The 25,435-nt window shown below is 42.7% G+C and overlaps 1 protein-coding gene across 1 annotated transcript in view; it reads right to left on the reverse strand.

Annotated features, from left to right (window-relative positions):
• slc4a3 (solute carrier family 4 member 3) overlaps window positions 1-25,435 on the reverse strand; it is a 40,433-nt gene that overhangs the window by 9,711 nt on the left and 5,287 nt on the right. The window contains exons 2-19 of the mRNA XM_084023402.1: window positions 23,398-23,572; window positions 21,489-21,739; window positions 21,167-21,345; window positions 18,894-19,120; window positions 11,938-12,083; window positions 10,763-10,943; window positions 10,506-10,641; window positions 5,655-5,838; window positions 4,818-4,923; window positions 4,152-4,336; window positions 3,739-3,958; window positions 3,127-3,342; window positions 2,887-3,035; window positions 2,614-2,808; window positions 2,225-2,410; window positions 1,480-1,569; window positions 1,219-1,385; window positions 879-1,132 (exon numbers count right to left, since the gene is read on the reverse strand). Of these exons, the coding sequence (XP_083879528.1) occupies window positions 879-1,132; window positions 1,219-1,385; window positions 1,480-1,569; window positions 2,225-2,410; window positions 2,614-2,808; window positions 2,887-3,035; window positions 3,127-3,342; window positions 3,739-3,958; window positions 4,152-4,336; window positions 4,818-4,923; window positions 5,655-5,838; window positions 10,506-10,641; window positions 10,763-10,943; window positions 11,938-12,083; window positions 18,894-19,120; window positions 21,167-21,345; window positions 21,489-21,739; window positions 23,398-23,572 (3,247 nt within the window). The remainder of the gene's footprint in view (window positions 1-878; window positions 1,133-1,218; window positions 1,386-1,479; window positions 1,570-2,224; window positions 2,411-2,613; window positions 2,809-2,886; window positions 3,036-3,126; window positions 3,343-3,738; window positions 3,959-4,151; window positions 4,337-4,817; window positions 4,924-5,654; window positions 5,839-10,505; window positions 10,642-10,762; window positions 10,944-11,937; window positions 12,084-18,893; window positions 19,121-21,166; window positions 21,346-21,488; window positions 21,740-23,397; window positions 23,573-25,435) is intronic.

Genomic DNA, 25,435 nt, shown 5'->3' on the forward strand with positions numbered 1-25,435 from the left:
AATCAAGAAAATATTGTAATGTAAGACGGAGCGCTTTCAGTCCAAACGTTTCATTTGCGGGAAAAAAACAGAGTTTCGGCCCATTTTGAGGACAATTTATGAACGGGTTGTAAAAATCATTGTACCGGCTGATTCATACTTCACGAATGTCTCAGCATGAAGACGTTGCAGAAGTACTACCTTTTTAAGCTCATGTTTTCTTTCAAGACGAATAATTGCCGGGAAATTCCAGCAGCGTAAGAGAAATAAAAAAAACCCACAGATGGAGAAAAAAACCTGAATAAAAAGTTCTGAAAGTGGTCAGAAGTTCAGTTTCCTCTTTTCCTCCAGCTCCTTACAGATGTTGTTGTTGTGTGTTGATGTATTTTAATTAGGTTTAAAGGTTTTATAATACAAATGTATTCAATAAGAAAATTCCTTATGGTACTCAATAGAAACATTCCATTAACCGATTGATCATTTGCTGAACCTCATGGTTTCTGTTGCAGATTTTTGTTGTTGTTGTTTTAATCCATAGAGGCTGAAGTGCACCCCAATCCCAAGTTTTATTTCCCATTCCCCGTTTTCACAGATGAAAAAAACAAAAATACAAGGAACGTATCCTGGCAAAACAATTTTTTTCACCTGTTCTCAAGTCACAACAAAGGAGATCCAATTCTTGCAGCTCATGTTGTAGTAGATAAACACATTCTTTGGAAACTTGTTCCTGTGTTTTCGTAGACTAAATAAAGACTCTTGAGATAGTATGAGAGAATCCAATGCTTGACAGGCCTTTGTGCTCAGCTCCAGCTGCTAAGCTCTGATTGGACAATCTCTGTTTGGGGGGGTGGGGTTTAACGAACAATCACTTAGCATCCCAGCCTTCCCTTCTCTCTTACCAACAAGAACAGCCACGAGGAGGCCGGTCAGCCTCTGTTCCTTCACCTCCTGGATCATGGGCTTCTCGCCGGGCGCCGTGGCTTTGCTCATGACGGTGAGGGCGTTGACGTGAGTGACGGAGCGCACGGTGGCGGCGGTGAGCCACGGCAGGCCGAACAGAGGACAGATGGAACCCAGAATGACGATGAGCAGGAGATCCAGGTGGAAGCCGGAGCCTTTGACCAGGCGACGCTCCTTCTTACTGACTATCAGTCTGGTAGATTGAAGGAAATGTTTTATTATTATAACACACAGACTCCAAACGCAGAACGTTATCACTGAAGATAACACTGTACGTACGAAGTGATTTGAGTTTCCATGAAAATGAGGATGAAGACCAGAATGGCAGGTACGATTGACGCTCCCATCATCCAGGTGGGAAAGGGATGCTTGTCACCGAAGGGACTGATGAACCAGTTCCTCTTGTTAGGGGAGGTGACGGTGAAGCCCGACGGCACATTAAGTTTCTAAAAGCAAAATAACACTCATTTTTGGTACTGAGAAACTACCCTAAGTAGAAAAAATAGACGTTATCTGTTGCTGTGAAGTGAGTGACATTACCTGTGTGAAAGTGTCAGAGATGGAGTAATCCACCAACACCGACACTAAAATTGAGATGGGTATGCCAAAGTCACCGATGATTCTTCTGGCCTGTTTGGGTTGTCGAATAAGCAAACATGAATCAAAGTCAACATGCAGCACACTTCTCATCAAATACAGATGTGTGCAAAGCTCACTTCACCACAAGACAGATTAACCAGGAAGGAGTCAGAGCATTTCATCTTCAAATTCAATTTAAATCAATATTACTGTTTTTAAACTGTGTTAAACACAACCTGCAAGGTCATTCATGAAAAAGTGTGAATTACATTATTGCCCACTTTCCCCTGTATAATGCAATATTGATCATTGTATGATCTGCTTCTAAGATGCACATATTGCTGTGATATTTATCAGACACAGCATCATGTAAAAATAATCTATCAATTTTTTTTTTTTTAGTTTTAGTTTTTGACCACTAGTAGCGCTATGGAGCAAGGCCTTAAAAGTCCCATTTTGTTTGTCTCTCGACTGCCTGAATAAGGAAGCATGCACAAGTAAGACCTGCTTCATGTTATTCCACTGAATAGAGGCTGGTAGGAATGTGCCAAGTAAGGTAGAAATGGAGCGAGAAGAAGTGACACATTAGCCCATGATGTCAACATCCCTGAGTTCACATACAAGAGAGCTCCGCTGTGTGTTCAAATGCCAATGTGACGCCTGAGCACCATAGCTAGCGCTAGGATTAACTGAACGTTAGAGGTACCTTGCCGCCTAAAAACCGACTGTTTCGGAATTTCCTGAGGAAGAAAGCGACGAAGAAAGTGCCCATCATTAGGACCAGAGACAGAAGAGCAGTGTTGGGCTGGTTGACGACGTGATCGTCGTGATGGTCAGCAACTGGAAGGTGAACACCGGGGTAAATCGCCATCAGGGGATGTTCCTTAAACACCTGGAAACAAGAAGAGAGTCGGGTCGTAACAGGATCATGGTATCATCTAATACGTGTTCTACTATTAATCCTTAAAAATGGTTCCTTGTTGTGAAGAAATATCCTTCCAAATTCCTATTGAGCTCATTGTACTGTGTGATGTATGAGGTCGTTGTTGAAATGGGACATATACATGAGATTATGTCATTATTATCTCGAGTTACCTTGAAGAGCTTGGAGAAAGTCTCATAGATGAAGATGAGGGAGATGAGGAAAGCGAAGATCTCCTGGGTGAACGGTGAGATGTAGCGAACCAGGAAGCTGCCCTCCGCTGCCACCATCACCAGGACGATGACGATGAGCCATAAACCAATCCACACACGGCCGGTCAGGTACTCGATGTCATGGGCCTGGCAGAACTGTGAAAACACACAGAGCTGTTAGTAACACATGTTCAGGGAAAACAACATGGGAATCATAGAACAAGGCAGTTTTACCTTGTAGTAGGCTTCTTCAAACACCAGTAAAGGCCCTGAGAAGCCTATGATGAGGAGAGGCTGACCACCCAGCAGCGAGAATATAACTCCAAGAGTTGCAGTTGACACAATAAGCTCAGTCACTCCCATCAAGCCCTCTGTTTTTTCTCCTGTATGTGAAAACAGCCAAAAAAACACACACCTTCAGAGCACAGGTATTTAACTGACATGGAATCCACATTTCTTGTTTCTCCCGTTTACCCAGCAGGCCTCCGAAGGTAATGGTGGGCGACAGCGCGGCAAAATAGATGAAGATGACGGCGGCAACACACTGCATGTCCAAGGCATCTTTCATGTCGCTGACGTATTGTGGGTAGCGGCGGCGGATGTCGTGGATCAGGCCTCCGAAAGGGATCCCTGAGCGCTTTAACGGGTCCACCTCCTGGTCTCCTTCCTCCTCCTCATCTGGACTCACCTCTAGGGGGTTTGATACAGGCTCCATTACATGATGATGAGACAATAATCACGCATACACTGTCCTATACTCCTCATTTTGGAATTGAATGGATAATCATTAATTAACTTGAAGACCTGATTCAAAATTTGGAAATACCATCAATACAATCAATTGACTTTTGTTACTGACGTGATGGGATGTATCATCTAATGTTCTATTAAACGCCTGAAACAGCGTTTCTGCTTTTTGTTTTTTATCTGTAAAAAGTTTCACATCCACGTTTCTAACTTTTTCTGACGTTGGGTATCGAGCTGTGTTTGCATCGCATCACTAACAAGGGTCTTTATAACGGTGGCACCTCCTGCAAACCAAGTAATTGAGGATTTGGCTCAGAAAAGAGACTTTTGACAGAGTACCTTTGTTGTTCAGCTCCAATCCAGATGAGGACTGATGCCTCTTGACTTCTCTTTCCTTCCTCTTGCGCAGCATCTGCTTCTGGAAGTCGGCCACCGTCTTCAGGAGGTCTTTGCCCTCCACGTCTGAGGGTGGAATGACGATGCTGCAGTCCAAGAATTCATTGATACCATTCAGGAGGTCCTGTCTATCATCAGCAAAATAGGCCACCTCGTGGAAGTTCTGCAACGAAATACAATTGACTTTCATAAACACAAAGGCTGTTTCATAAATTATTTTGGGGGGGATAATTAGCAGCAGTAGTTTGGCGACACAAAATACTAGGGGCTAGCCAAACATGTCCTTAGTGTTGCATACAGGTTAATCATCTGATTGGTGTTCAGGTGGTTTTACATCCTTTACTTTTCATATCTACCTTGTCAGACATGAGAGTGGAGAAGGAGCGTCCGATCTCATGATAGTCCACGTTGGACTGACTGGGGCCGAGCAGGACGAAAAGAAAGCGAACGGGAACCGGGACCTCCAACACGGACTCCAGGAGGACCGCCTCACTCAACCTGACAAACGCCATGGCTGGCTGCTCCAGAAAGTCCATCGAGCCTGACAGGGAACAACAAACCACAGCAGGTTTAGTAATTTGAGATGTTTCACATCTCTGCCTAAGGGGAGACATTTTAGTGACAGGATAAGTGATTGTGCTTCGGCTATTCGTTCATTCATCACCTGTTTGTCCTCAAATATCTCCAAATGAATCTCTTCTTCATTGACATTTTTTGGAGCGCTAATTTGCTGTCAAGGCCAAATCAAGACATCCTGCAGCTTTACAGCTAGAGTCCCTCAGGGGGCGTAGCAAAGCAGCTGCAGAGGTGTTGACTTAACATCAACAGCAGTGTAACACAATACACTTAAGACAAAACTGTGAGTACAATATGATTCAAGCATTATACTGTTGAAATTTAGAGTTTGCCTTTAAGCATAATCATCACAAGAAGCAGATTCATCTCTTTTCAGTTTCTGAAAACAGAAGAAAAGACATCATTCCTTGAACTGATCTGCTTTTTTTGAAAATCGCACATCTTACCAACTAAAACAATGACAGCCTCGGCATCTTTGGGAATCTTGGCGAGGAGCTTCATCGATCTGGCTGCAGCTGGATGGCTCTCGGGAGGCAAAGGGTGGAGGGATTTCTTGGAGGGAGAATAGAACCCAAGATTATCCACGCTGTTGCACCGACCAGCGCGATGTGACAACATGAGATAGCGATGGGACCAATAATGTGAATTTATTGTGGGAAAGGGGATGTATGTGTGGATTATCATCTTCTAATGGCCCCGCAGAATACATTTTTTGAAACACATAACTGGATGACTGGCTCTTTATGTCCGAGCAGAAATATTTTTAATAGGCTGTTTTAAATTTGCCAACATTTTAAGCCACGGGGAGCATTAAGTTTTCACAGTTAATGCATCAAGAAGCTTTAACTAGAAGCACCTGTAAGCTGACTAAGAACATAATTCGACACATGTGGCACAGAGAGGCTTGACTTCAAGTACTAACTACGTGACTTCTGACCTCACGGAGGGGGATTTCAAAGAACAATGCAAGAGCCACGGGCCTCACATCGGCGTAATCACACTTAAATCTACGCTTACTGCCGATTCTCAGAACTTAATGCAAACCATAAACTAGGACAAGACAGCTCAAAGTGGCTTTTATCTCTGCCCATTTAGATAGCTGAGTTCAATTATCCTGGCGGATTCCTGTCAAAACGGCTTAGTCGCTCAGCTTTGGCTTTCGGTAAGTCGTAGTCGCTGCGCTCACTGCACACTCAAACAGACACAACGAGTTAACGTGTGAAGAGTCAGGGCGGCTGGAGGGTGAAGGACAAATACCAAGTAGGAAAAACAAGGCAACGTACAAACAGGCTGACGAACACGTCTTGTTTTGGGTCGTATACGGGCCCTTTGTTATCCGGGTGCTCCTCCTGCTCCTCGGCCACCAGGGGCAGGCTGGTGTCCTGAACGTTGTTGTGGTTGAAGGAGCCGTGAAGGCTGCTGGTTGAGTGGTGGCGCATGAAACGATGCTTCATATCACTCGGATGGCTGCGGGGGGGAACAAGAAACAAAAACCAGAGCATGAGTACGAGCTAAATGCTGACATCAGCGTGCTAATGATGCCGCCTGATACCAGGATCACCATCTTTGTTAGCATGCTAATTAGCACAGAGTACAATTATTAGTTTTATCAACCTCTTGGAGCCATAAATATCTGCACCCAATTGTGTGCAAATCCATACAGTTGGTATAAAGATGCATACTCGACTAACTGACATGCTTTTAGTGCTAAAGATGGATGCAGCCTGCGCATTAATCAAGTTATCATTATAATATGAGAGTGTGAAGTTTTTCACTTTAGAGGGCTTTAGGCTTGTATTATAGCAATGACAAGCACAGCTGTGATTCCTACCTCATGTTTATTTCACCTGTTAAAGAGCTTTACCCAAAACAGTTGCAATGCAGCTTATGAATTTACAAAGAATATTCTGTCAAATCTCCTCTCCAAATATAAACCACCTTTTAATTTGAACGTTCCCACGAGAAAGTCTGAGTAAATTTTTCAAATCGTGATATTTTACATTCGATCACCCATACAACAGCCAGAGACTAATACGCGTATCATGTTTCCACTCTCTTCCAGATAAGTATTTAGTGTGTCACACACCGGGCAAGAATTTTTTAACACTACTTGATTACATCATCGCGTAGTCCAGCGGTGACATCACCTCATTAGGGCCCACACGGTCCAATAAGAAGGCGCCCGAATTGGACGCGACAGCGCCCCGAGACAAAAGAACGAGGTGTGACAATGAAGTGGATTGAGCTCAGGACGTTTCCAGAGGATCTTTAAAGTGGGCTGAGTAAGCGATGAGCTAAACTTTTTTCGAACCGCTTCAATGTGTTTTCTTTTCCATGTCATAAATCTGATATCTCAGACTGGCGATGACTCTAATGACTGTGTTTTTTTTTCTTTTTTTTCTCCCCTGTGGAAGCAGCCAGAGTGACATGCTGGGACTTTATGTGGAAAGATGGAATAAACACACGACAGCCCACTGCTGAGATTGTCCTCCGGCCATCTTATTTTGTGTGCAACCGCTGTGTCGTATTATGCAAAATCCATCGTGTGAATGTGAGGTTCGGTTACCACATTGTCAGGAAAAGTGAATTATTTGCATTGATCTGCGAGCCTAATCCAAACTTTTGAAATGTCATTACACCAATGTATTGCCCATGTATGATAGCTGTTACTGATCAAAACCAGGCTGTAACATTCTGGCTTATGGAGGGGGAGCCAGACAGAACGCTGGACCAGGGCTTGTCAGAGCTGTATCCAGAGAAATAAGGATAAGAGTTCCTTTGAAAATGAAAACAGGTATGCCAGAAAGTTTTTTTTTGCTTCTTGATACAAAGGTCCTAGGATGTATCACACGATAACAGTTCAGAACATTTAAGCCAAAAAAATGGAAATTTGAACACCTTCAATTCTATAACAACTGGGAACTCCTAGGGATGCATGATGCTGATGTTGAGCAGGTATCATGTAAATTACATCCAGTAAATGTGCAAGTTGTGATTTGAAGATTTGCAGGGGTTTGATGGCAATGTTATAAATTTGGAAGAATTTGAGTAACAAAAAATGTATTGAACTATTTCAACATTTGACCTCATGGTGGCGCTAGATCAAAGGCCAGATGATCACCAATTGCTAGAATGCCTCTTGACATCCCAGTTCTATTGCAATTCACCCAATTTACCAAAGGTTATTTAGAATCCTGGACTGGCAGCTACGATTGTCCAAACCAACTTTTCTGCCAATTATCATTAGGATTCATCTTCAGGGCACCTTGATTATATCGACCTTGTTTCAAGGCAAGCCCATCCACATTGTGGAGACAACTCACCAAAAAAACAAGGAAAATATCAGCCTAATGGTGGCGTCAGGCAAAGTCAGGGGAGAACTGCAGTAATTTCATCTGGAGACCTGTCTGTATAAAATGTCATGCCAATCTATCCACTGGCTACACTCATGGTTGACCAGCGGACCAAGAGACACACTGATAAATTATATGTTTCCTGTCACGCAGGATAGCACTTAATCAAAAATTTGAACCGGGGAATGGGCAAGCATGAAGACAACATCAATATTTTTTTTGACAAGCATAGCCTATCTTTCCTCTGCCAATTCAATTTGACAGCCAACATTTAGTTCATTTGCTTCTCTTACGGGGTTATGTAACTGTTTTTTATTTTATTTTTACATGCACTGTGAAGCGCACTATTCCATTAGCCACATGTGTTTGGCAAGTCTAACTGGTGGCGATCAATAAGTGGGGACCATTTGAGAGATGGCGAGGAGACGACATGTTACATGTTTTACACACATGCTCGTGTTTATTTGACTTTATATTTAGCAGCGTGCAGGATGTGATGTAACTATCCCATCTGGTGTTTGTGAGCACTTGTAGAAAACGGTCAGCTGAATTTGCACCTTTAAAGCTGTTCTAGTGCTCCTTTGAATTGAGATCCTGACAAAAACAAAAACAAAAGTATGGTGTCCCATGATAACCTTCACCTCTCCAAATCTACGCACATACACTCGTGCTGGTTTAACATCATCACACCCAATAATTTCTAACATAACCATTGAACTTGATACCAGCAGTGGTTGACTGGGCGAGATGGAAATAAAAAAAAACATTTAAAAAACTCTGCTCATGCAGAAACCACAAAGCACCAAAAACCTCAAAGGCTAAAATAACAAGTGACCCTGTTGGCAAGAAACCGTAACCCTTTTGGAATGAAGACACCCAAACAACCTGACGTTTAGCCAGTCAGCTTTCATCTGAAATCCAGGATTTTCAAGTCTGTCTCATCTCAAACCAAACATTTTAGACACATAAAATCGAATCTGACTGAGAATGCAAAGATCTCAACAAAGGCGGAGATCAAAGTGCCAGGATAGCTCAGACAACGGAAAAATTGAACTTTTAATCCGAAGGTCTCGTCTCTAAGACCGACTACAGCTGCTGCACAGTCTTTTGCAACTTAGTAAAACCCCGGGGGAAGTACGCCACCTGATGAGCCAAGTGTTGTTAAATGTCACAGTTTGGAAATCCCCTGTTCACTTCTCCAGAGTTTGCCTTTTTGAAAGAACCTCCACTGCAGGAGAAAGATTAATGGAGGAAGGAGGATTCATGCTGCCATAGCTATGATCCCGAAGCTGCATCCACACTGGCATACACAGACAGGTCTGCTAATACATGGATACATAACGAAAGTCATTTAGTCACATGGCGTGATTTTTTGCACGCTCGAATCCATCCAGGAGTGAGCAAATACAGCAAGCAAATATCGTCTTTCTCTGTAAATATCATTCTACGGTAAATATATGGAGAAGTTAATCATTTTAGTTCCCAAAGCCTTACGATCCATCCCACGGACTATTTTACTCGCTCCATCCTTTCTGTCACAACGATGTCACAACTGTTTGAAAGGTCAGCCAAAAACGGACAAGGACACATCGTGCAGCAAAGCTACTGTGAGGGATTTACAGTGCTGGAAATCCATGTATCTTTGTTTTGATTTGGGGTACTTTTACTCAGTTAGGCCTCCCGTTAAATCACCGCAACTTTATCACCGCCGTCATCGCGGCACGCAGGTTGTGGTCGCTTAGTAACGGCAGGCGGGATGAAAGAGGCACGGCCAGCTCTTTCCAGTCCGGGCTTTCAGACGAAACGTATAAAAAACATATAAAAAGAAGAAAGTCCTCATCAATCAACCGTGAGTCAAATATAATGTGTCCACATGAAAGCGACGAGTGCTTACGGGAAAAAGCGGGCAATATTATTTAATGTTATTTACCATATTAGTAAAGTAAATCTTTGAAAACATGTCATTATATATTCTTGAAAAAGTCTAAATATTTTTTTTTCACACAGCTGGCCACTGCACTTATTAGTTTCATAGCAAAACGACCTAATATAGCTGTAAATAGGGCATTTCTTAAGGTCTAGTTTCAGCGGCGGATTAACACACATTTGGTGCGAATCAGCAGTGTACGTGGGATCGGCTCAAAATAAACACTAGGATTGTGTGTTCATGGTCGCCCAGTGCAACGGCGTGGCTCACTGGTGCGGTTTGGATGGTTCATGAACAACATGGAGTTAGATGAGTAGTAACATTTGTCAGGCTTTGGATCCACACACACTCATTGTTACCGGGATGTAGTCATGTTTCGGTTTTGACCTTCAATGGGATTTGTTGGCAAGGAGACGCATAGTCATCATTTCCAGCTTTGAAAGCACAGCGTGATGAGTTTTCAAACCATCCATGATAATGTATTTTTATGAGTATTCTAGGAAACACCGCAGACCTCGTCACCACTGTTAGTATAAATTAAAAGTAATGTCACATACTAATGGAGCTGGGATTATTTTACAGCATTTCGGACAGCGACTGATTCAGCGTATTTAATATAGGTTCCATTAGTGGAGGCCTGAAGTACACGATCCCTGCACACACACTTTTCTTCACACTTTTTCTTATGGTTATAAGAATTGTTCAAATTAGGTTTGGTGACGTCGAAGAGGGCGTGACTTGATAAGACAGCTTCAGCTACTGTAAAATATGTCTTTAACTGATTCTATTGAGACAAATGTTCTCTTAGATATCTTTTACATTCTAGAAGTGATTGTTGGTGATTGGTTGCCGACCTGTGTTTGAGAAGCAGAGCCCGGAGAACACTGGGCCTGTCCTCAGCTCTGATCTGGTCAGAGATGATCATCGTCTCCACCACCAGATGGGCGATGCCGGGCAGGGAGTTCTGCTCCAGGTCCAGAAGGATGGCACCTAGGGAAGACGGCACAGGAACAGATTGGAGGAAAAGCCGGAGAAAATGCTGATGTCAGCTGCACATGCACCCAAGCAAACAGTGTTGTCAACATCCACCTCGCTAAATATGCATGTTTACCATGTGTAATGGTGCGGCGAAGCTCCAGCAAGCTCCGGAATGAGAGTGAAGCCACATGAGGTTTGCCCCAGCGGTCCGTCTCCTCCTCCACATCCTCCTCAAATTTGATCCAGCGGGCCCTCTCCTTCCAACGCATTTCATGGTCCTTCTCCACAATCAGTTCGTTCAGCTCCACGAACAACTGGTGATTAAAGATGAAGTAGACATATACGCATTAAAGATGCACTCGGATCTTTTACAGCGTAACTACAATAAGGCCTGTAGCCGACAAACAAAAAAACACCAGCGAGACCACAATCTGGCTCTTCCTATCTTGGATCATTTCTAAACCAAAACAAGATATTATACTGATAGGAAAATACATTCAAAGACAGCTGATCCAATGACTACACAAATGTTTATGGGGAGAAACTAAGTGGTCTGGATCCAGCTTAGAGTGGTTTGGACTGAGCGGAGAACCACATCGCTTGGCGATTCGAGTCAGATTTCGACATAATATTAATTTTAAGCAAAGTATCCTCAGAGAGACGGAATATAATACCCATATGAGTTTTTGTTTGTGGGACGTTTATGCTGTCAGCGAGTTTGTACTGATGTCTGATCAGGTCAACGAAGAGGAATGTGCTAGAATCTCCGATTTCTCAGACATTATGAGTCTTACTACATTCATCAGTAAGCGACAATTAATATTTCTTGTATCAACAATGGATCAAGTGACTGTGTGTGAGGGTACCAGAGAGTCGCTGGTCACTGCATAAAGGATTATCATCCAGTGTTTTGAGCGGTTTAGCCTTTGCAGTTTTTGTAACTTTTTGTTTAACTCTCATTGCTCTCATAAATCATGTTTCTAGCAGCATAAGCAAAAACCATAAACAAAACATAACACTACCAAAGGTTAGCATAGTGGGTAAAACACAACAAACAACAAAAGGTTTAGCAGCGAAAGAGCCAGATAATCTGCCTCAGGAGCTGGTGGAGACCAAACCAGAGCAACAAGGATAATGTTGAATATAAGTGAATATTATTGACAGGTTCCCCATAATGACTTAACAAGTGGCTTTAAAGATGATTGCTTTTCACTATGACTCTGATTTTATGTGACCTGCATTTTGAAGTTTTCCACCAGTGGACGAATGCAGATTATTGTATTTGCTGGAAGAAAGTGTGCTGCAAACCTCATGAGTTTTCTTATCTGCTGCTCTCTTCTTCTTCTTCAGACTGCTCAGTGGTAAGGAACTGTTGCTGGCTCGGCTCACCAGACACCGTGACGACTTCTTCACCAGGTGGCGTCTCACCCCGGGGTTGTCCTCAAATCTGTGACCTGAACAGCCACAAGTGTTTGAAGTCAAAAAATGGTCAACATTTCTGAGTCATGACGTCTAGTTTTTCTGGAGAAGTAATTCAGAAACCAACCGTACTAGGTGCATTTCTGTCAGCAATAGCCTGTTCTTTTTTTTTTCTTTAGGACAAACTCAGAAAATGTGCTTGAGGCTGGAAAATCCCAAATCTAATTTGTATGTCTGTTTAAGTTTCGGGCTGACAGAAGAACATCCAATAACAAGGCAAAAGTTGGGTGAATGGGAATCTACAGTATGTGCGCCATGGGAAACGGTTACCGAGGAGGTGGTTTTGTCCCCAGACATTTGTCAGTTCAAAAAGACTAATTTTATTTTCAATTTCCTTCACCCACAAACCATATTTTATTGAATTTAGCATAATAAGAAGGTATTTTCATTACTGCACGGACCTGGCTATCATTTGCCATGTTAAAGAGTGGGAACCTCGTGAGTTCACTTCATTTGGACGGAAGGATCTGGGAAAGTTGAAAAGCTAACCACCTGTGTGAAAATGGGTTTAGAGAGTGGGAAAGGACGTCTTACACGATTTGGAGACCAGTATGGATTTGCAATGGTTAAAGAAAAACTGCAAATCAGCTGTATTTACATTTCGGTCAACTGTTTTCAAAAACATAGCCTGAATGGGAATCAGGCTATGTTTAGGTTGATTTTATTCCACTTTCCAAGGCAGCAATTAGAGATTATGGGTAGCTACATACTTGGCTATATAAGACATGGGTTGTTGGTGTTTTTTAAGGTCACGGTAAAGATCTGGGGGACCGTTTAGGTATTTATATTTGCATTTAGTCTGGAGCTGCCATCGACCACTTAGACGCTGAATATAATTTCTTAAAATAAACACTGTCTTTTTCAATCTTTTTCACGCTCGGTCGGGAGGTAACCACAGTGGAGGTGAGAGAGAGAGTATGTATGTGTGTGTGTGTGTGTGGGTGTGTGTGGGTGTGTGTGTGTGTGTGTGCACGCATAAAACTGCCGTAAGTGTTTCATCCTGCTAGGTTATGCCTTGCTCAGGGAAACCGAGAGACATGGAAATCAAGATGTTATGCTGTATTTTGTCTTGTAGCCTCCCACAAGGGAAAAGCCCTAAAAGCTGTCCTTAAATGAACTGCTGCGAGCTGATGTTTTTCACCATAGGGCAGCCCAGGGACAGGGAAAATGACGTCTGGGTGAAGAAGACTTCATTTTGTTGCTCTTTCTCCTCTTGAACTGGAGTCTAACGTAAACCTATGTTCTTAAAATACAAATATACTTGAACCATCTATAGTAAGTGTGAGCATTATTACTTTTATTGTTAGAATCCAACGATGCCAAACATCGTTTTGGAATCTGAAAAAAACTGGAACAGCAAATCCAGCAAATGCCCTCAAATCCATTATCGTCAATAAAGACACTTGGATGGTGTTGCAGTGTGCTGGAACGTCGTGTGACTCGGAACAACAAATCACAGACAGCGGATCTTTTCTTCCTTCCATAAATGTCAGTCTTCAGGAAATATATGGAGGAGCTGATGCATTTAGTGCATGGCTACCCAACTTCTACTTCGTCTTCATCGCAGTGCGTAGGTCTTGGTTGCTTAGTAACGGCAGGCGGGAGGGCAACCACCCAAGCACCTTAGATAATAGGATGAGAGCAGCACAGCTGTCCTTTTTTCACACGTTTGTAGAGGCAACACGTGTCCCTAATTAACTCAAACACACTTTAACATTTAGAGTGACTTTAGATACAGCCTTTATTTCTGAGTGTTGAACCACGTGGCACAATCATAGACCTTTTTTTTAGATGATTTTATTTTATTTGGCTTTTAATTGACCTTTTCTCTGATGGGACATATCATGGGCAACATGAGCTGAATCATGACTGGTCTTGTTTGTTCGCTTGGGACAATGATAAGACACACATGTTCTAGATTATGAAAAAAAATGAGCTAAACCATCCTCGTGTAACCTTCCATCTCATTTTGATAATACTGATCTATGTGCATTTTAGAAAAAAAAAAAATGATTTGCTTGACAGTTGCCATGTTGTCCACGTATCTGATTTTCTGTCTCTTTTTACTCTTAGAGTGAAATCCAATTGTTGCAGAAATCTGATTTGCAACATATTTTTAACCAAATCATCTGAAATCTAGCTTTGAATGGGATCTGGCTTCATAAAAATGAAAAACAGACACCCGGTTAGACATTATGTCATTACGAACCCTTTGAATGTAAAGTTGTGCTTGAAAGGAATGTTTCTATATGTCAATCAAAAGCATACATGCTAAATATGTGCATGGATACATAACAGAAGACTCACTAGTGTAGTTTTAAGAAGAAGCTGCAGATAATAAACTCTGTCAACATGCATCTGCCTCGAAAATGTCAAGTCATTATGATTCAAAGCTTTGCCACAACCTTTGACCTGTTTTCTATTTCTTAGATTGATCAAGTTCACATTCATGGGGACTGTTATTTACTTTGGTTATTAAATCCCAGCTATGGAGCATGAAGATTTGGGTATGTTATGCTACTATAGCAGCTAACGTAGTTTTCAACTGCTAGCCTGAAGCAGAAATGAGCCGTATTCTGGTAATCTCACTTCCTTCTTACTCCACCCCTCCAGATTGTGTTATTCATTTTTAAAACATGTGTTCTGCAGACCCAACTGATGCTGACTCAAGTGACATCACTTGAGGCAATTTATCAGATCTTGTTCCGCTTCCTCTGTAGACGCTAAAGGCTTTATTCAGCTATATGTAGCTCCCCAACACCTGTAAACACACTTGATGTGTTTAATCTGTGTTCCCCTTAATGGCCAAGGTTTTTGAAAAGAGGCGTGTTTGGCCTCAATTTGCCAGGCGACCTTTATGTTGATGAAAAAAGTCATAAAGGGGTGTGGTTAGCAGGCCAAAGCAGGTCATCACTTTCTGATAATTGCATAGAATTGCTCTAGATGAGAATGAATAAATCCCATCTTAATAAAAGGTTTTAAATAGACTGCTGAAAAAGATCTGGTCCATGTAGACTTGTTGTTTTAAATATCTGCTCCAAATGAATGTGTTGTTGAATAGTCATTAGCTAAGGTATTACAGGCTGATCCACTTTTGCTTGTGGTGGTACCCAGCTTCATCACAGGACTATGTGCTATATGTGCCATGTTCCAAATACAGATAAAAATAGCGGAACCACACATGGCTGGTCAATGAAATGTCTTTCCGCTCTAGCTGTGGCGCTCCCCGGAGCCAAATGGGTGCCACTGGATCAATAGGAAAGCAGGAAACGGCAGCATTTGAGTACCGCGTCGATTCGCTCAATACCATGGGCAACTTTGCTCTGTGTGTTGGCATGAATGAGTCTTATATTGCCGTTAATTAAGCAAGCAGCATGCTACATAATCAATGGAAAAAAAGAGAGCTCCCATCCATTGATCATCAACGTACAAGTGGAATAATTCATGTGAATTTCTGACTTCCTCACTGTGCTACGATCCCAGAACGTCCGTCATCGGAAGCTTGACGGAAGCTCTTCATTGACGTGTAATGCGACGCAGCAGGAGTGTAACTTACGGACAGGCTCCACTGGTGACCCCAGTTGAGTGTGGATCGACTCGAGCAAGTCATAGTCATCAAAATCCAAAACAAACTCTTCAAAGTCCCCTTCCACGTTGGATGTTGACCCGTGGTGCTCATGTTGGTGCTGCTTTGGGGTACCAACGCACTTCTGGGCACTGAACCGCCGTTCCTGTCCATGGTGGTCAGTGGCGAGCTTGTTATCGGAGGTCCCGTGCCCCTGCTTCTCCTGTCCCTCAATGTCTGTCATCTCCGCGGTCGGTTCCTCCTCCTATCCTCCTCTCTGCGAGCGGACACACTGCTCATCCAATGCTTCCGACTCTTGAATGCCGTCGCTCGCCCCGTGTCACTGTTCCGATGAGCTGGGGTCTCCGCGGTGACCACTAGCCTACCTCTGTTGTATTGCCCTGGTTGTGCAAAAATAACCTAAATACATAAACTTTGAAAACCAGCCCTGATAGCTGATGTTTTTGCGGCAGGCAGCCAAGAAAAAAAAAAGCTTGTTTAGGTAGTCAGACTTCTGTGCTTGTTTTGTGAATCAAAAAACAAGCATAAAAAAGAAAAATAATCAGCCTTCGGTCCAGAAAAACAAATCACAAGATCCGTAATGTCGCAAAAAAACTTCTTGTTGCATGAAATCCAAACAAAATGCTAAATTGGAGTTCGACCCTTCGGCAGAAGCCCCCCTTTGCTGTATCCACAATCAGAGCGATGCATCTATGGTAGCAGCGTTCACCTTGGTAGCAGCTCCAAAAGGAAGTATTGATGAGGGATGGTCTACTTTGTGAGACCCGCCTGTCAGCTGAACGGTAGTGCCGCCCTTTTTTTTAATGATGTCTCCATTCCATTGATCTCGGTGGCTGTTTGAAAACCAACATAACATGGATCGCAGCAGACGAGGTTATGCCCTGCGTTTCCATAGCGCCGCCGTCACTTTCCGACCATGTGACGTGCTGAAGGGTAAAGTTTCGTCAGGACTGCATTAAACGGAAAAAAAGGGCACAAGTATGCAGCAAAAAGACTGAAACGTGCACAAATACTGCTCGAGTAAAATCTAAATGATGAAACTATTAGAATCAAACCTAAGAATCGGTTCCAGCGCTCTGCTTCGTGAGATGTCATGGCGCTAATTATTAGATCAAGCTGTACCATTCTCCTCCCTGGGTCGCCATGGTAACTATCCGTCCCCTGAGGTGTCGTGGTCTAACTCGTCAACAGGTGCCCCAGTGTGAGCTCAACAGCTCTCTGAAGCATGACATGATGAAAAAGTGTGTGTGTGTGTGTGTGTGTGTGTGTGTGTGCGGGTGACACAGAACAAGCATTTGTAGGAAAGCAGGAGTTTTTTTTTTTACTTTCATGGATGAGATTTAACAGTCTAATGTGATTTTTGAAGCCTGACTAAATTCCTCGACCGCGGTCGATTAAAACCAACAAAGTCACTTTGACTTGCCGCGTTCCCAGTTGAAGATTACCGACATGCGGCGGTGATGTACACACGGTCTGTCAATGTGAAGCATCACTCACAGAGTGGCTGCCCTGTTTGTTGTTTCCAGATGGTCCCTAAACAGTCAATGATTACTCTGCTCTGGTAAAGCAGAGAGGGCCGGGGGCAGGGTCGCTGCTGAAGGGGAATCGACTGCAGCCTCTATGTTAATTAATGGCCTGGATGGTGGGAGAGAGAGGGTTTTACATCCCCGTTTCTCTCTCCCCTCTGCTCTCCTTTCATTCGTTCTTACCATCACATGAATGTATTTTCTGGTCGCGCTTTGTTTGAAGACTTGAGCCTCATTGAGCTACTAATTCCCTCAGTAACATCCTTATCTGCAGTCGGCCTCCGACTGAAATGCATCCATGTCAACACTAACCATCCAGGAGTCTTCTGGAGTTTTCTTCAGTCGTTCTGTAGATGTGATATTCATTTGCAGAAGTCGTGGGTAGATATTCTGCACTTTGTCATTCAGTCGGGAACTTGTTTCTAACCGTGTGAGTGGGGACAGAATGTGTGGGACGCCCACAGTGGAGCCGACTCACAGGCAGAAAACTGGTTACTGGTCAGCAGCAGAGCAGCAGGGGAGTCCATACGTGTCACAACAGGATTTCCAGTTTGACCACAATTTCAAAGAGGAATGGGCAATAACAACAACTAATTTATTAACTAATTACTGTTCCAATATTGTTGGGATGAAATAGGCTATAAGGCTTGTTTATATAACACGTCATCATAATCCAGATGCAGGAAGATGAACAGAATTTTGGTCACTCTTTTCTTCTTTTAATTTGACATTAAATAAATAAATATTAGCTCCTTTTATTTGTTGTTTTTTTTACTTTTTTTAGTGTTTTTTTATTATTTCTTGAGTGATGTATGTGTTAAAAAAGGTTTGTCCTATTAACATGCTGTATAGGAAGATGTATATATCCACTACCAGGAGAGGGTGCTGAACACATGAATCCAGCCTTAACACAGAAATGCAGATGAAAACACTTTCTGAAAAAAAAACAAAAAAACATATTATTTCTGGATAATTTTGACATTTGGGGCCAATAACTAAATTTACTAACTTAGTTTGTAATCAAAACTTCAATACAACAAGATAATGGCATCTAGCTATCTCTCGGGCAGCATGGATGCTGATGCTGCATTTCCTCTACTGTCTCCTTTTGAGCTGGTCATTATTTAGGGTCTAGCCCTAACAAATCATGCTGAACATTAAAATATGTTTCATGCATGTTGTATTGTGTGTCTATCACAGAGCTCTGATGGAGACGTGGTGGAGCAAAGTGACTGGTTGCTATATAACAACAACGCCAGAGAAAAGACACCTCACAAACATCCCCCCGCCACGTCGTCGTAGCGTGGGTGAAAAGTAAAGCTGAGTCATCTCAGACATTCAGCAGCAGAGGAAACATCCCCATTCCTCTGCTCCATGGTATTTACTTCTCAACAGCAATAAGAGAATAACAAAGATTTGTTTTCTGTTTACCAAATCGGTCAAACTGTATCATGACTTTGTGGGCCAGAATGTGCCACAACATAGCAGAGAAGAAAAGTGAGTGAAAATGGGTAACATTTTAGTATACTGGTGTATGCTAATAAATTGTACAACCTGCTTTGTGGCATTTACTGTGCAATAGATACAGCAGCCATAGCAACAGTACCGCTGTGTAACGTTAATTATAGCTGGAGCCACCGTCTCCCAAGAGCCCTGGATTACATCTCCCTTACTTTTCATGTCGTCCAGGTCGGCGCTGGCCAACATCTGGGCCTCAGCCTCATCCGTGGGCACCTGCTGGTAGACGGCCGTCTCCAGCGCTGTCATGCTGCCGATGCAGATCCGCTCCCGCAGGTCATAGTTGCTCCGCTGGGCGGCCGCCAGCCGGTGATGGACGGGCTTCCTGCGGAACCAGCCGCGGGTTGTGGTTGAACTTAAGGGATCTGATCCCGAGGGGACACTGGGGAAAAAGCAGTAGATCAAAGATTATCAAATGTTGCCACGATGAGCTCGGAGTCACATTAGAACATCATGTTGTAGAAATCGTTTACATTTAGATTTGTTTACATTTAAAAAAAAATCAATTCAAATGTTGCTGCTGCTAAAATGCCGTGTGGTTCTCCTTTGGTTGCATTGCTGTCCCTTCACCAGTAGAGGGCTTCCCAGCACAGCAGCAGGCCAGGATCGCCTCATCAACCCTCTGAGTCATCCTCGGCTGTGTTCACTCAAACACAGCAACACAATCTTGCATGGCACAGGCGTGGTGGGGCGTCTGGGCTTTCATCCAACCAGGAATAAGCACAGACAAATACCTGAATCACCATGGAGCCCCTGACCTCCGAGGAGCAAAATCCATATATTATTTTAGAATTAAAGTCATAAAAAATATATTAATTCTGATGCATGTGTGCAGGCTAGATGGTCTTCTCAAACATTTACGCTGCAAAATGAAAATGCATGCAATGAGAGTGGAAACAACTATGTGCTTGTGTGTTGCTCTATTGTGCTTTGTGCTGCGTGTATCCTTGTTGTACCTGAAGCATTTGGTGCAGGAGGTCAGTTCAACATTTAGAAAGCAAATAAACCTTTGAATGTTAATTAAATCCTCTTTAATCCAGCTTTGGCATCCTCTCTTATGCCATGGTCGACATAATACTAATTATTGGCTGGCTGGCTGGCTGCTACATTTGGAAAACAGTGCACCACCAACATTGTTCGTATGTGAATTTTACCAGTCGACAGTAAACCAGTCCACAAGGTTTATAAAACTGCAGGTAACCATAGCAACGCACTGGACTTCTGCACAACGCACGTTTCATCTTACATCACCAGCACAAAATCTCCTGTGAGATGGTCTTTAATGGAAATCCAATCACAGTGGATAAAAAAACGGCGCGTAATGTTAAATGGCCCAAACAGAATTATCACCCAACTCTTCTATTCCCTTCAGCTCCTAATTCAGCTAATTGTTTAAGTTGTATGGCCCACAGCTTCATTTCATTCCCATTGCTATCATCAAAACGCCTTGATAAACCAAACGGCAGACACAGAAGGTTAGCGACTAGCTGGTGAAACGCTGTGGAGTATGTGACAATTATAATGCGTTGGTGGAGACTAAAACTGATCGAAAAGGAGAGTAAATATTAGACTTGCATGAATCAGCGGGACAGAAACACGAATCCAAATGATGCTAATGCTGCTCCAGTTCCACTGGATGTGTAAATAGGCAACCGTTTGCTAACGTGTGTGCTAACAACTTATCAATCTTGTGTTTGCAACTTATCTAGCTTTAGGATATGTTTCAATAGTCGTATTCATTTCCCATTTAAATGTTTTGGAACGTAAGTGGTTGAGGATAATGCAATATAGCCTCCTATGTAGATTACAGCATTCACAGCGGATATATTGCCTTGCTATGGTTTGAGCCACATGGGGGCAGCCAAATAACACAACAAAAATGTAATAATTCTTGTGGAAAACTAGTTAAAAAATGGTTGCATGATAAAAGTGTACACCCAGCAGACAGGTTTAGCACTAGTCTTGAGTCATGTTTCCACCAAATCTTAGGGGAAATATCTGTCTATTTAGCTGTTAGCAGCTAGTTTTCCTGGCTGAAAATAACTCCTGCTGCTGAAAACAAAGTGAACAAGGTATTAAATGTGCAGCCAGAAAAAGCAATTAGCTGAATGAATCTCAGACGAGGGAGGATCAGAGGCGAGACGAACTGCAGAGTCAGGTGATAACACATCGGCCAAGGAGGTTACATTTTCCAATTTCAGGTTGTCAGCAGCATTTTGGAAACAACATGAAACCTGGTGGAAGGCTGTGGCATGGGCTGAGGAAGAAAATAGTACAGTGTGGAGCCCATCCGACAAACACTTTCTCACTTCGGCATTTTGCTTTGACGGACTGTGTCTGTTTGGGGACACCATTGCAAATAGTCATTTGACTAATATGTGAAAATGTTGATAATTATGAATTACTAACAGAACAAGCTTGAGTTTACCTGTTGCAGGCAGCTTCCTCTCCGAGCACCTCCTCATTCTCTCCAAGAACAGCAATCGCCCCGTTACGAGTCTCCTTCTTTATCAGTGTGGCCGAGGCTTGTGGATGTTCTTCATCTTCCGTGTAGAAAGTAGTGAGCGGATGGGGTTCCACCAAGTCCTCTTGGCTCCCCAAACTAAACTGAGAGGAAGAGGAAGATTCGTGAGAGGGGAAGCATGTGGCTAACGTGCTTATGATCTAATCACTCCTGAAGAAATGAGGTGTATGAATGTTCTCACCACCTTCACACTAGCGGCCCCCGCGGTTCCTCAGACCTAGTTTACCTGTGGTTGAATATCAGGTAGCTCCGTGGGCGTGGCCGCCACTCCCTGGCCGTCCGTCTCGGACTCGGCCTCTTCCTCGTCTACCTCGTGGATGGTGGGGGTCACGTCGGAAGGAGGCAGAGAGGTCTTTTTTTTCTTCCGTTTCTTTTTGCGCCTCCTGTCCATGCTGTGCACCCTCTTGCGTAACCGCTGGGGCAGGGGCAGGTGGGTGGATAAGGGGTGGTGCGTATGGTGAAAAGTGTGTCTGTGATCTGTGTTCAACGACATTCGGAATACAATCAGACGTACATCATGAGGGAAGTATGTACTTTGATATTTCTGTAAACAGATTTGCGTTTGTGTTCTGTTGTGATTGCTCCTCATGATGGCATCGGTAGCATCGCCATGGGAGGTTATTATTCTGAGCTACTTCGCACATTTCAGCCCGTCACACAATGCTCCTGGGCCTACTGGTGATTTCTCCCCAAACACTGTAATTCAATCTATCCAATTTGAGCTCTAACGCAGGAGCATTGTCGTCATGACATGTATTCCAATCAAGACTAACAGGAAGAGGTCACACCATCAATCACCTTATTGTTATGACAGGAGCAAATATCAATTTCTTAGCTTTTGATTTCATTAAGAAGAACATGCAAAGGAAAAAAACAAGTGCTATTCTCAGAAGGCATGCTCTCTCTCTCTCTCTCCCTCTAATTCCCTATTAAGCACTTGAAAGACACAACACAAACAAAGGCTTAAATTTTAATTAACATGTCATAATTGAGAAATTCACTGTTTAATACACATCAAAAGAAATCTGCGCTATCTAATCTTAGCCATTATAATCGCCTGCCAGAGCATGTGGTATCACATCTGTTAAATAATAATAATCCACTGATATACTTACACAGTATCTGGTGCTCTAAATCTGATTTTAATATTAACACAAGCCAAACTCTGATAGACAAGGTCATGATGGGATTTGTGTATTAATACACACATAAACACCTTTATATTTAAGTGGATAATAGGAATACAATTAATAGGAATATTTTCACGCTAGTAGCTATGTGAGCCTTGCATTTAGGCCCAGCTGTGCTATATGCTAATTACAGCATGCTGATGTTTAGCAGGAATTATATTACACATGCTCATTATGTTCGCTAGGTGTGTTAGTAACATTTGTAATTAGGCTTACACACTGAGTAGAGCCGAGTCTGATCGGAATATCATTAGTCGAATACTTGCATGTATTTGATCCTAAACTAAAGTATGAAATGATGACCTGCAAGATAAAAAGTTGATCACTGACGTTATTACAATATATCCTGAGGGGGACATGAACGCCTATACCAAATCTCATGGCAGTCCATCCAATTGCAGTGGAGACATTTCACTAAAAACAAAAATCAATGTCTGGTGACTGTAGAGAAAAAAGTAATTAATCATCATAAGGTCACAAGGGTTCACCCTCTTGAGACCATGGATATCTGTAGAAAGGTTCATGGTCATCCAGTTTGATTAGTTGCAAAGAAACTTGACTGGATAAGTGGAAACCTCTGACTTCTGACCTGTTGTCAAAGGAAAAGTCTGTGGAAAATGAATTAGGGTTCATCCTCTGGGTATTATGTATTGCTACACCAAATGTCAAGGAAATCTATCCAATAAGTTATAAAAATATAAAAAAACAAAAACCTAATGATGGCGCTAGAAGAAAATTCAAGGTATCATCAAAGTGAGTAGGATTCATCCTCATGGGATCATGAATGTCTCAGGGTAATCCATCTAATAGCTGAAATATTTCAGACCAAAGTGATGGATTTTAGTCCACTAAATTGTAAATCGTACAAGGAGTTCTCACTCTTCCTCTGAGTAGCTTGCTTTGTGATAGTAATGAGGATCGATAGTTCACGGTAGCTCTGCTTACTTTCAAAGTCTTTCTCAGTGTAGTGCCGGCCCATCCTTCCTCCGCTGGTGGAAGCGGAGTCACTGATGATGTCTCCGAAGCGCTCCACAGACAGCGCTTTCTCCCAGTTCTCCTCCTCCTCTTCTCCGTCCAGTTCCTCCACTGATCCTTCCTCATCTTCCTCCTCCACCTTCCCCTGGAGAAAAAGAGTTCCAACACCAATTATACAGTATTGGAAACACCTCAACACCCTGTAAGTAAACAGTGAAAACAAATCTGCTGCCAGCACAACTTTTCATTGTTACTGATTTTAGCTCAAACCCACCATGGTTGGCCCCAAAACCCCTGTTTTTTCTTTGTATTCATCACGAGAGAAAACTAAGTGGTGTATTGTAAACATACACTCTGTTTCAGGACAATAGGCTCATAATGTCCGTACACCTTTCACATCATGTACGGAGGGCATCAAATCAATACAACAAAGTGCTAAGCAGCAAAGAGCTAATGCACTAGATATCCCCCGGAGACAGAGGAGGCTGGAGGCGTCCGCTGCCTCTGATAGGTGCAATCGCTGGGCCAGGGCCGCGTCCTCTGCTTCTGATTGATGCTGGCACTGTTAGCACTCTGGCTACTGCTCTGTGGTCTCCCGTTTCTCCGAGCCTGGGCTCCATTACTTCCTAATTGCCAGTGGGACGAAGGGACAGGATACGTTTAATGATCTGAGCTACCAATCTACACAAGGCCGAGGCAGACGAAGCTGGACGGAATATAAAAGTGAGAATTTTAAATTGCGTGAGCGCTAAAAGCCTTGTTTTCGTAGGATGGCTCGGCTTAATTTTGCTCATTAGTTTAGGTGCTCTTTATTCCTGCAAACTGATTCCACTTTAATTTCAACCTCTCTAACATTCTCCCCTCCTTACCTTGCTGATAAGCAGTGTTTATCAGCGTAAGACTCTGAATTTAATAGTCCCAATGTAATGCATGAGGGAATAATGGTCTCGGCTGTGGCAGATATTACAGTAAGGGGATTTCCTCTAAACCAGCTTTTGCTTTTGCTCAAGCTCCATCAGTGCAAACGCCTAAAAACTCTTTCATGTCAGCTTTGAAGTAATTTGGGGTTGGAGGGACACAGGAGGAGGGACACCCAGCCACCTATGCCCGGTTTGTAGGGAGACACTAGAGTCTCATTTCGATCACCAACAATGGACTACAGGGATTTAAAATACAGTAGGTCATATTTTATCCAAAGTAGGCCGAGGCAGAAGTTTAAGAACTGGCTGCTTTAATTCCAGTGTTCTCAACAAAATGAATAGTTTTCTTGCAAATACAGTAGTTGTAGTAAACTAGTAAACAAATGTTATTTTCACAATTGTATTCATTGATGAGTAAATCATTAAATCTTCTTAAGCAGAAATGCCTAAAAGAAAGAAAATGTTGAAATATGAATATGTATTTATCTTGGACATAAAACGGCATTTGATGATGTCACTTTGGATTCTTTTTTACTCTTACGGTCCAAATGGTTCCTAATTAATTGAAGGAAATCAAATCAAAAGTCATCAGATTCTTTGACATTTCGTACGATGCACAAAGGATTTCTATAATCCATTTTCAGGCAGCTGTGTTTCCGACATGGAGATGGAAATGGCCTCATATTAATACAGTTGTAATGAAGTACATTGAACATATCGAGTGTTAGCACCGTGGGTTACCATCTTTAATTACACAATATTTGACGCATTAAAAGCCCAACTACGCTGCTAGTTTGGACACTTCAAACCAATTAAGACGACGAGAAGCTTCAATGAGGTCTGATCATCTGAGCAAAGCCACTGTTCAGTTGAAACCATGTCGTAACCTTTTCTCGCGGACCGACTGCCCATCCTCTACTGCAAACATCAATATTTCATATTTAATGGAATGCTGAAATATTCATCAGCTGCTGACTAATATGGAGGAGGGTGTGTCTTTTATGTGTTTGTCAGGATCAAATTCCCAGGAAAGCCTCCGAGGTGAAGGCATATTTGACTTATGTGTGTCCAAGACATCAGGTCTAGAG

This window comes from Eutrigla gurnardus, assembly GCF_963514095.1.
Source record: "Eutrigla gurnardus genome assembly, chromosome: 12".
Taxonomy (NCBI): domain Eukaryota; kingdom Metazoa; phylum Chordata; class Actinopteri; order Perciformes; family Triglidae; genus Eutrigla; species Eutrigla gurnardus.